The sequence below is a fragment of the Helicoverpa armigera genome, chromosome 7, assembly GCF_030705265.1.
Source record: "Helicoverpa armigera isolate CAAS_96S chromosome 7, ASM3070526v1, whole genome shotgun sequence".
Lineage (NCBI taxonomy): Eukaryota > Metazoa > Arthropoda > Insecta > Lepidoptera > Noctuidae > Helicoverpa > Helicoverpa armigera.
The window spans coordinates 256,008-268,497 of NC_087126.1; the positions used below are offsets into that span (position 1 = coordinate 256,008).

General features: G+C 38.8%; 2 protein-coding genes across 2 annotated transcripts in view; one reads left to right on the top strand and one right to left on the bottom strand.

The window, feature by feature from the left end:
- LOC126056057 (organic cation transporter protein) overlaps nucleotides 1-12,490 on the top strand; it is a 173,010-nt gene that overhangs the window by 46,978 nt on the left and 113,542 nt on the right. The gene's annotated exons all lie outside the window — the stretch shown is intronic.
- LOC110377890 (organic cation transporter protein) lies at nucleotides 580-12,196 on the bottom strand. The gene is made up of 7 exons (XM_049847526.2): nucleotides 11,849-12,196; nucleotides 4,397-4,598; nucleotides 3,847-3,947; nucleotides 3,255-3,409; nucleotides 2,498-3,139; nucleotides 2,046-2,227; nucleotides 580-1,593 (listed from the first exon to the last, which is right to left on the bottom strand). Exons 1-7 carry the CDS (start codon nucleotides 12,001-12,003, stop codon nucleotides 1,435-1,437), a joined length of 1,596 nt encoding a protein of 531 aa, XP_049703483.2. The 5' UTR covers nucleotides 12,004-12,196; the 3' UTR covers nucleotides 580-1,434.

Here is a 12,490-nt window from a genome sequence, read left to right on the forward strand (position 1 = left end):
TTCGATCTCATCGTAAATCGATTATAAATCGATGTATTTTTGTTTCATCTATCAGTCATTCTACACCTGTTGCAGTTTTTCATCGTCATCATTATAAAGACAAAGATTGTTGCCAACCGCTCGTGTTTTATCAATTTTAATAATTATTATTCTCATGCGTTATTTAAGAGTTTATTTTCTTGCAATACAAACTTATTTTCAAGGTTCATCTTCTGATTCCCGCGGTGTCACCCACAACCACAAACTTTGAATGCTTCTCCCAGAACTCTAAAAACCATCGTATTCTTCCTCGTTTTCAAATTGTCTTTGTAATGTTTTCTCTATATCTATTCAGCAAAGTTTTCGTAAAGAAAGAGTTACTAGACATTAGTATAAGGCAGGTCAGCACTTATTTTTGCGCCTATTCTCAAGTCATTGAGCTATGAAACTCCTAATTATGTACTTCTGTACTTCTAAGGAGGTTTATTAGATGTTAGAATAAGTAGGTAATCCACAAAACAGCTTGAGTGGTTGAAGAGGTCGAAGTAAAACAAAGTACAAATAAAAGTTGGTAAAGGATTTTATTCTTCTCCATCTTCTTTATTATCTTTTTACAGTTTGTCTTATACTGTAATGGTGTGACATTGAGGTGGTTATTGCCACCAAAGCTCACTTGAAAGTAGCTCTACATAATGGTACATTTGTTTTATCATTTTTATTGCAGATTGAAACAAAGGTTAACGGTACAACAGAACCTTTACTAAACGGTAACTTATTCTTACAATAAAGTGAACTTATAGGTACATACGATGAACATTTAAATATTATTGTATTCGCCAACTATGAACACAACACATCAATCTATATTATTAAGAATACATCACTTATTTCACAGCACTACAACCATGACCAACTTAGAACCTCGGTTTGTACTTTCTTGTTGTTGTTACAAAAAACTAAACAGCAATCTGTTTAACTTTTCTGTAATGACAATGTCAGTTTTTAATATTACTTACAACTAGAATACTTCTTAAACTAAATAAATATTGATCACACACAAAAACCATCACTAGAAACATTAACAAACCACAAATATACAGATAAATTAACTTTAAATAATTAGCTATAACTACGTTTTTAGCTATAATACTATGCACATTAAAAATACTCATTTAAACTATAATGACTACAAAAATCACGAATGCCGGACCAAATCACACACACTGGGCTTGCAAACCTAAACGATCGGTACAACGATATCAGAAACACATGAAAAGCTCTTTGGGCTGCAAAAAAGTAATCAATTTTCCTAGAAGTAGATGCTATACTTTTTTTTTCAGAATCTGCAGATATTTGCACATTTGCTGAAAATTCTTGTATATTCTGAAAAGCTGTACCAGAAAGTCTATGTCCACTGTCCGGCACATAAGCTGTTTACGTAGTATGTTCGTCGGTCTACTCGGCAGAGACTTTCTTATTGTCCATGTCCTCAGCCTGCGCGATGGTGTCGGGCAGGTGCGCCTTGAGCGTCTCCGGCGTCAGCAGCATCAGCAGCCCCGCAGACGTCGCCATCACGCCGAAGATCAGGTACGGCAGCGCCTCCATGTACGCCATCTGAACAAAATCATAAAGGGCGATTTATAAAGAAGAATTTATATTTTTGACGAGCCACTGAACGTTGAGATATGTGGACATGTATATAGTACTTAAGAGAGTATATAATGGGAGTAAATAAAGGAGTTTATAGAAGGAGTACATAAGGGAGTATATATCGGGAGTAAATAAGATAGTATATAAGGGTAGTGCATAAGGGAGTATATAGGGAGAGAACATAAGGGAGTATACGGGGGAGTATATATAAGGGAGTATATATCGAGAGTAAATAAGGCAGTATATAGGGGGAGTACATAAGGGAGTATATAAGGGGATTAAATATGGGAGCCTACAGGGGGAGTAAATAGGAGTAAATTATGAAGTTTATCGGGGGAGTAAATAAGGGACATATAGGAAGATTGTGTGTCACAGTGCCCTGTACGGTAAATCTGTCACTGATTGCTTTTACTGACCAGTAGCGGTGTCTGCGGCGCGACGAGCGCTCCGATGCGGCCGGCCATGGAGCAGGCGCCGAGCAGGCTGTGCCGCGCCTGCGTGGGGAACAGCTCGCCCGTGTAGATGTACACGCTGCTGAACGCCATGCTGATGCACAGCTTGCCCAGCAGGTTCAGCGTCGTCGCCAGCCACGGTATAGCTGTTAGCAAAAAAGGGAAATACTTCATGATCATCCCTTCGGAAAATAATGTTGCTATAAAGTGACATAATTACATGCAAGATTTAGAGCGATTTCAATCTAGAAGAAAGAAGAAGAAGAAAGAAAGAAAAACAAATATTGACAAATATTCAACTACTTTGAAGGAATACGCCCGAATAAAAACGTGTAGATCAAAGAATTGCAAATGTGATACCTATACACGCAAAAATTTATATAGAGACATATCAATAATTACAAAGACAAACTTACACTCCGGTACAAAAGGCATGGCCACAAGTGATAGTCCACATACGATGAAGGCAGTCATGGTGGAACTCTTCCTGCCGAATCGGTCGAGCGTGAGCACGCTGAGGCAGTAGCCGGGGATTTCTACCAGCGACGTCAGGATGAAGTTCACGTAGCTGTTCCCTGCCAGTGACACCGAGTTAATGGACAGCCCGTAGTACACGAACGTCAGCGTGATCCACCAGAACGAGCACACCAGCAGCCGGCACATGATCCTCTTAGACTTTATTACTTGCACTAGAATTGAGCGCGAGTCCACCTCTGCCGTCTCTGATTCATTTTGGACAGGTTTCTTCTCTTCAGGCTGGTCAGTTAATGTTCTCATTGTTTCTGGGGACAGTTTCTTTCTGTTCATCTTAGCAGCTTTGAAGATAATTCTGGCAGCTTCTTTATTGTTTCCCTTGCTGATCAGCCAGCGCACGCTCTCCTCGACGAGCCAGTAGTAGATGATGAAGAGCACGGAGGGCGCGTAGATGACGAGCGTGTAGGTGCGCCAGTAGGGCACCACCCACGCCACCAGCGCCGTCACCACCTGACCCATCGCGAACGTGCTGGAGATCAGGTTGCCGCCCAGCACGCGCTTGTCGGGACCCACCATCTCGAGGGCTGAAACAGACAGTAATGTTTGAATGAAAATAGAATGGATTCAAATGCATGTAAAACTACACATAAAAAAATCGTCATTTAGTGCTATTTTATTTCACAGTACAAGACAGCTTACCGAGAATGAATGCAGTGCTATAAACGCCAGCTCCGACGAAGGAGTCGAGGAACTCGAAGCAGAGGTACATGACGTAGGAGGAGGAGAAGGCGCGGATGACGCCCATCAGGGCTGGAGACACCGCCGTGATTACCAGCGCCACGCGACGACCGTACCTGAAGGTATTAAGATTGTAGCATTTACTCAAACTGGGAAGGTCAAGGACTGGTCAAATGAAAATTCTTTATTTGTTGTCTTGCAGTATTTTCAGAAAAATATAATTATTTGAGGAAATTGCTAACTAGTTTGTCATGCACAAGAAATACGATGAGCTAAGCAATTGTGTTCTGTGATTGCAGAATAGACAATCCAATAATGTACAATCACTTTTATGTTTTTTTTTTTATGGAAACAATCACGGATCAATCATGATTATCTGACATCATAGCTAATCAAAGCAATTTATTTTTATTTATAAACGTTCGAGTATTCGTTTCGCAATTTTTATTTCATTAACTTGAGATGACTGAATAATAAGACAAAGTTTGGGATGCTCCACCGCACCAGATGTCTTAAGCCTGGTCTTCATATATCATAGTAGAAGTATACTGACGTATCGGAGATGAAGGCAGTGACGGGCAGCGCGGCGAACACTCCCGCCACGTGGATGGAGCCCACCAGCGTGCGCATCCAGTCCTTACACGCCAAGTCGAACTGGAATCAACAAAATCAGATGATCAGTTTGGGAGCAACGATGCCACAGACAGATACATACACATTTACACACACACACACACACACACACACACAGACTCGTGAAACTTATAACTTACACCCCGTCGTTTTTGCGTGGGGGTTAAAAACAGAAGCTATAATTTTGGACATGAAGTACTTAGTCATAAGAAAAAACACCTTGATAACTTTCTCAGATTAAAGAGCGCTAGTCCTTATCAAATATTTGCATAGCAGAATGTCAGTGGAGCTGACTGCTCAAGTATACACAGTCAATTACAATCAGTCATGGAAATTCGTTAAGGCTCAGGTTTATTAAAGTAAAAAATATCAAACAATCAATGCAGGTCTATTAGCTATTATTTGAGATGGCTCTATGCGTAAAATGATTACACAGTAACGATCCAAAAGGTTGAAAGTTAGTTACTCACCGTACTGACGATAGTATTGTTATGCTCGTAAACCCAGGCCTGGCAGCTCTTGGTCTCGTTGGTGTGGAAGCTGGAGGGGGCGCACTCCTCGCCCAGGGGCTGCAGGCGCTCGCAGCGCCCGCCGGAGTCCGGCAGGGCCCAGGTACCCCATGCACCGGCCTCGTAATCTAAGGGAGGTGACTCGCATTCCGGTACCATGCATCTGGAGAACACCATATTGAGTGTGTTTAGTTTGACGGTTAATTAGTACAGGTACTTAAGTTAAGTTTAAACTTACTACTGTGTATTTTAGTACATGGCTGTAACAACAAGAAAAAAATTTAACATATAGTAATTTGTGGATAAATGGCTGCCAGGAATAGTTTGGTCTAGGAAGCTGACTATCAGGCTTAGCTTAGCAGCGACACGTTACCCGGCAAGTACTTTGTAGAAGTCCGAAAAGCAGTCGCTCTAAATTAAATACCTACATATTGTATACTGATGATATTATCACAGTAAAAGTGATTACTAAAATCGAAGAATGAAAAAAAAATACCATTTACGGTACACAAACCCGTTGCCCTTGGAAAAGCAGACCGCAACACGTTTTCATCTTGTTATATCTTCAAGTGGCACGCTCAGACAACGGTGTGGTATTTGCCAAGTTCGGTATAATGACTTAACATAATTATTTCGGCACAATAAGGGTCATGAAATAATTGCAACAAAGATTTTTTTGAGCTCAGCGATAACCGCATGATTTAGATACTCAACATAGTTGTAATGTCTCCGGGACCCAGGATCGTGCCATTCGGTCACCGCACGCCGATGATTGAAATTGGCACAAAAATACCAAATTATCGCATTACGCATGCCATTGCTTTGTTGCTTCACGTGTTTCAAGAGACTAAAATAATTAGCACTATTTATTTAAATAATTAAAAAGCAGTTGAACACTTGATAAGAGTGGTAACTACCGGCTCTTCTCAACCTCGTCTGGGTAAATACTTGCTATCTTAGACATACATTTAAATACTATTCTGTTTGTTAAATTACTTGGAAGAATAAATCGTAAACGAAAAAGTATATTTGTTTAATTTTATGACCATTTTATGTGTACATGATATGCAGTATCTAAATATTTAGCTATAGGTACATCATGTAGCTAATTTCTGGTGATACAATCTGTGATGGTTCATTTTACTTTACTATTTATTGTTTAGTTATCATTATCTCGGCAACTATTCAAGAAAAGAAGGCAATTACAATGTTTTTTTTTACATAGACGAGGAAAATGCCCCAGTCATTGTGTCGGTCTAGGTCACGGCACACGACGATTGATTTCACTAGTTTTCCTGCTCCACTGCCGGAAGAGACACATGTTAATAGCTGGATGAATGGACACTCGGACTGCTGAGTGTATTCATCATCAATTACGACAGATATAGCAGTAGCCAACAGGATATTAATGTAAATAGACTAAATAGGAATCATTTCCAATCCGAACACCTACGCTGTGTTCGCTATCTACTTCTATTCTAATGCGCGCCTGCTGGGGTGTTCTGTTAGGTAGTCTTCTTATGATCCTGATGTTATTCCCGAAATTAGTAAAGTAACGACAGTAGGTAGGTATACTTACATAGACATATGATCATATCAAACAATGTTTAAGGTTCTTCTAACCTAACAGACAGACATGTGTTGCTGGGGAGTTTGTTGCGCCACTTCTTCTTCCCAGCAAAAACACATAGGAAGTGGTGAAGGGTGGGCGTTTTGGGGGTTGTCTTTTGTAAATTTATTTTTTTTTTGACGTTCGAAAAGTGCTGTTTTGCAGCCAAGTTTGAATAAATGACTTTTGATTTTGATTTTGATTTTGAATCATCTCGTAAAGATAGATTCAATTCTCGCAAAAGGGCTTTCGGTGATTTTTGTATGTTGATAAAAGTAATAGCATTCCTAGTAAACTTTTAAAATCATATTAAAACAGGTGTCGTAATAATGTTAATATCGACTAAAATAAATAGATTAATATTCAACTTCAATATTGATGATTCTGATCTTGAACGTGAGTATCATCTGTAACACACTTAACCCAAATATGTAATCTTTCAAAATGAGTGAAATCCCCCAATGACATCCCACCAGTATTGCATATTCAAATGATCTTGAAACTATTAATTATCTGCACTTATCAGTCAGGTACCTCCTACTGAAGTAGCCAATGTCAATCATAGAATTGCCTAACAAAGTAGATATTAGTCTAGTTATCTAGTTCTTATCTTAATGTAATCTCTAGCACATGTGCACTATTGTAATCTAGTTTTTATAAACCCTGCTAGCTTTAAAATCAATTTAATCATATTTACATTACATTTTGTAATATTAAAAGTCAATCAGATCTTATCGTTACTCGTTAATCTGTATTCAAATTAGTCACCGTAATCCTTATAAAAATGTGATTTCGCTAACACCCTAATCTTAATGAAGAAACTAGCATCCGCCAGCGGTTTCACCAAACACGCAGTGCAGTCGTCCCTGCTTAGCGCTTTCAAGCGACAGAAATCTTCCACTCACTGATTGAGATTAACAGGACAGCAACAAAAAGGATCACGACCTATAAAATTTCGAAGTATATATGTAATACACAAATAATACTCCAGAAAAGGCCAGGAAGACGAGCATTGGAGAAATTGCGACACTTATCATTTAGAAAAACCCGTTCCTTAATAATAAGGCGAGGAAGCGAACAACAATACACAGCGCAGGATGAGCTTGTTAGTCTGTTCGGCACACAGCGAACTACTCGCCTTCATTAGCGGGAAGGCAAACTGATTCTTTGCATTGTACGCTAACAATAACACAAGTATGTCTCAGGGATTTCGGGAGAGGAGTATTAACTCATGAATATTGGCAGATATATTTAGGTTAGAAAGTTGAATAAGCGCACAATTTCACAGAACAAGGCAGGCGACAGTCTGATGCCTTGGATAAGAATTATTTAGATTTATTCGATTGATTTTATTAATTAGACGTCATAATATGCTATCAGCTTAGATTTAGCATTCCGCTAAAGGCTATCAGTAAGAACTGATTATTTTCCTTGACAGATTTTTAGGTAGGCTGCAATTTTTTTTTAATTTTAATTGTTAAACCAATCCTAATTTACCTATTCCTAGCATTGCCTTCAAAACTGCTATTCACGGTGACGATCAAAACTTTTAGTAGGTATGTACTTTGTACCATCTTTCTATCTATCACCCTATCACTATAATTATGTTTCATCAAGAAATCCTCTACTGCCCATAAAATAATCCTCCAAATGTTGATAACACGATCATATTAACTTATTGCATGGAAAGAAGCTATCGGTAGATTGTGGAGTCTTCTGTCCTACAATATTTCAGGAAACTTCAAAGATTTGAAATGATGTAGAAGGTTGCCCAGAAATTAATGGCAAAAACAGACAAAAACGCAATTTACTTGGTAGTAAATATAAAGCAGATGTGACGTCACCTAATCGTGCAGGTTTAGGCACATAGATTATGAGCTATCGATGATATTGAGCATTTCATTAAGTCGATAGCCGACGCGTGGAGGAGCGCGTGGCTCAGGCCTCAGTGGGCGTGTACCCTTAGCTGCACGTGAATACTTCGGCGTGGACTTACATGGTGAAACTATGGAGCTTAGATTGGGAATATTGGGATGATTATTAGATATTGGCACTTGATGATTTGTAGTCACGTCTGTAAGCCGTGTGCTTACTGCGAAGTAACTAAAACTACCTATGTGTTCTTTCGTTTTGGCATTTTACAAAGTAATATTATTTTTATGGAGTTTTAGAATTCGGGAATGCCAACACTTGACATTTAACACCAGACCATCTTGAAAAGACAGTCATTTGTTTATTTAGCTTTCTTGCAGGGTAGTGCAGTTTGTATTACCTAAGCTTGGATAAAATATCAAACGCTGGAACTTAGGTACAAAATGTCATCAGTTGGAACTCGTAAAGCGGGTAAATATTCACAATAAAGTCATAAAGATTGAGTTAAAGTCAAAGATTTTAATTTCACGTAGACCTATTGCAGGTTCTTACAAAACGAGTGGAAAGAAACTCAGAGTAATTTCTCTTACTATACAGTACTGGCAAGACTCAATTGCTTGCATCCCAATAAATACTATTGTTACGCATGAGGTTAATTTTAGGCGCACAAATAATCTGACTCCATTGTGATCCATTACTCCCGACAGCTTTATAGAATAATATGCTTTAAGTGTTACGACCACTTCCAGGTAATTCACTTGTACTCGAAATAAATGGGACACTTGGAAGGTCAATTTAATAATATTTAACTCTGACACACTTCTTATTTACTTTCCTGGTACTTACTACAGGAGTTAGAGGGCGTCCGTTTTATACGTAGGTTCGATACCAGCAGAAGAAATACTTTTTCATAGTTAGGTATTATTTATTTGGCCAATACGCGTAGAGCGAATGTAATGGTGTAATCAAGCAACATGGTGTGAGAATCGTTTCAATATTGTTGTTCTTATTATACTAAGACGTGTTAGTAATATCATTTAGGTACAAGAATGGTTTATGTAGTGGCTCTCCTCGTCACACAAGGCAGGCTAACATCTAGGTCAGTATGTTCGTAAAAGGCTAACATTGTAGTCATTTTATTGTAAGTCGATAGTTTATTAACACCGTACCTAATTACATTGATGCAGGTTAGGACTGTGTTTTATAAAGAAATCTCACTTTGAAGTCAGACCCACCGAAATCTAACCCGAGACCTCGTGTACAGTATTCTTGCTTGGCGAGCACGAGACCATCTAGTTACTTGTTGCTAGTACAGATTCAAATGAGTGAAGTAAGTTCCTAAAATTTAGCTGCATAACAGAAGAGAGGTCAAAAGTAAAACCACCGAATTTAAATGAAATATTAAGTGCCAATTTGACGTCAATATTGTGCCAAAACTTTCCATTAGTACCTGTATTATCAACGTTACGACGCAGTTTTATTGGCTCTTTAAAGTGCAATAGCCTTGCATTTTAGGTACAAAATGCAGTGTTGTTTTGTGACTACTTATTGTGATTCAAACTCAGACAAAAAAGAAACACTGCACATAAGAGCCATTGAGGATAAAGGGTCGAACAACTTCGATATACTGTATCTGTATTTATATTTTACTTTAATTTTAAAGATACATAAAATTATGGTCTTATCGTTTTACCTAACGCTAAATACTTTAAAAGTATCAATAAACCTACTACTACATCTAACCAGCCAAATAAGATGGAATTAAACGATAAACTTAAATGTGTACTGAAGTACGATGCGGATATATTAAGAGGGAGAGGCTGACCGAAGAAAAGATGGATGGACTGTCTGTAGGAGGAATAGAAGCCGAAAACATATTGTGTCTACCCCAACAAACGGGAACAGGAGAGGAAGAAGATTTATATGTTAGCAAACAATAACAACCAACAATAACTTTCTAATCAGAACACCGATGAAGACATTTAACATTGAACTAAAACATCTTGATAACAAGAATTGCGATGCAACGCACAAAAAATCTAACAAAAAGAGTTTCCGCTCAATTAGGTCGTGAATCAAAGCAATCTCGAGATGATTGGCTGGTGGTGCGCCCACGCAGAACTATGTACCTACTACCTCGGAACTGAACCGTGATGATAACAGTGCACTGCTCACTGAACCTCAACTACGAGGATGGTGGGATGTTGGGCATTGAAGAGCTTTCTAGACTTAGCAGAACTCAAGAAGCTCAGGAAGACAGGGTTTTTTATAACTACATGCCGTGCCTACAGGGTGCCGTTTTGGGAAAATGAAAAAGATACCTGTCCTACAAGACATGTTACTTTCTACATAATATAAGAGGTCCTTTATCTTGGACGATAATTTAGGTTTCGAATATAACTTTTTATGAAACAAAGAGTTCCACTCACGTCCTGAGGGAACTAATCTACGCATCCAAAAAAAAAAATCACCTATTTCCTTCCTCTGGTAAAATTCATTTAAATTGGTTCAGCAGATTTGGCGTGAAAGCACGTTGGACGAGACAAAGTTACATTTGCATTTGTAATATTAAGTGTGCTTTGCTATTCTATTATAATATCGACCTTTCCTCCTAGAAGCGCCACTAGACGATTAATATTCGTCTCGTCAAACGCCAGCATCGTGTTACACGTAAGATGACACACTCGACACGCATTAACCTTGTTCCCGCGCTTCCGGACCTCTGTCTACCTTCCTTCCGCGTTTGAGATCTTCACAAAGTCTTAGAAAAAGCCTCTTAACTATAGGAAACTGAACTAAATCCTATTGAACAAATCAGTGCGGAAGTTTGTCACAGTTTTCTGTATCTTATATCCGTATGCTGGGAAGGAGCTTAGAAATAATTAAACGAAAGTCAAAGGACTAATAAGTTGTCAATACGTGTTATGTGCCCGGTAAGAAAATTGCACGACAATCGAAATTGTGACCATGATTAATTATTTTATCGTGTCTTAACCGAGTAGCTAGCAAAATAAGCATCCGTAAAATTTTCAGAATTAGGCAGAGCAAATAAACAAACATATATTTCTCTTAAAACATACTTTTCTCTCGTGGATTTGCGTGTCGGAACTCGAAAGTTAAAGTTTCATAATTATCTAAGTGTAAATGTTGCAAATAGCAGTGGAGGCTTACTTTCTGTCTTCCTCTTCCAATTAGTCCATAAAATTAAGTACCTAGATCACCCCCCAAATCAATATGCGCAGTTATATAGGTAGATGTCCCAAAATAAAGGCAATAATGGAGCCAGTCTTAATCCCGAGTGATCCGAGTGCCGGCAATCAGTCCGCGCCGATACCGCCAATCAGACGATTATTATCAAAACAATTTGTTACAAAATTTGCGTACACTAGATAAACGCCAAGGTAATATAATTACGTACGTCTATTATCGTTAAGATCATGATAGCTCCGGCTATACCTTATTTCTAATGCAGTTCATATTAAAATGTGATTAATTCGATAAAATATATCCGCTGCGACATTTGTTTTACGTACGACTTTAATTTATTGGATCGTTCTTAACTTTCCTCCAACAAACAATAAACAAAGAAAATACTTAATTCAATTTCCACGTTTATTTTTCTTTGCTACCAGTTCCTTCAGACAGATAAATAAAGTTAGAAAGAGATTTTAATTATTTTGCGACACAATACGACACATCATACACGCTATTAATTAATTAATGAAAATACATTCTTGGCACGTCCTTTTCAGTGGTCAATGATCCCACCAACCACCCGGTAGGTATATCTCAACCAAAATCGGTCATCGTAAACGATTTATTTACACTTGAAGACCTTTTAAGATTCGTGACATAAAAAGCTAATAGACCTGACTTCAAACTATGCTATATAAGTTGTTATTCTTTGTAAAGCTTGAGATATAAAGTCCTACCTGTAAGGCACGTCTCCTGCAGCGAAGATGTACTGTGTGTTATAGACAGCGCTCATCAGGATCACCACCAGAATGTAGCAATAGTTGCGGATCTGGTAGCGGCCGAACTGGCCCAGCTCCAGGAGTATGGCATCCAGGTCTATGGTAATCGCCATGGTGAAGACGAAGCAGCTACGAAGAGGAACAAGGAGTTACGAAGTCCACGACACTCGTGGACGAGTGGCGGCGCGCGTGTGGCACTGGCGCGCGATCCTCACGCAGCACGGACACAGGTGCGAGTGCGGAGTCGCTGCACTCGACTATCAACTAAAGCTTATCGAGCAAACCAACGTAATCCTCTGCTCAATCGTCATGGTCAAGCGTAGCGCGTAGATTGCTCGAAAGACGCGTTTCGCGAGCTAGCTGTGACACCTATCTATAGATACCTTTTCTTTTAATGACTGATTAAAATAATATCTAGCAGTGATAACCGCGAGACCTTTGTGGATTCACGTGTGATCTATTGTAATTATTAATAAGGCAAAATAAAAACAAACCCGTCTTGTGATATGTGCAGGCCATTTGTGCAAGAAGTTTACGTTCTGCCAGATAGGTATAAACAAACAAAGTTGTCGGTCATTTGGACACATAGTCAGTAGTAGC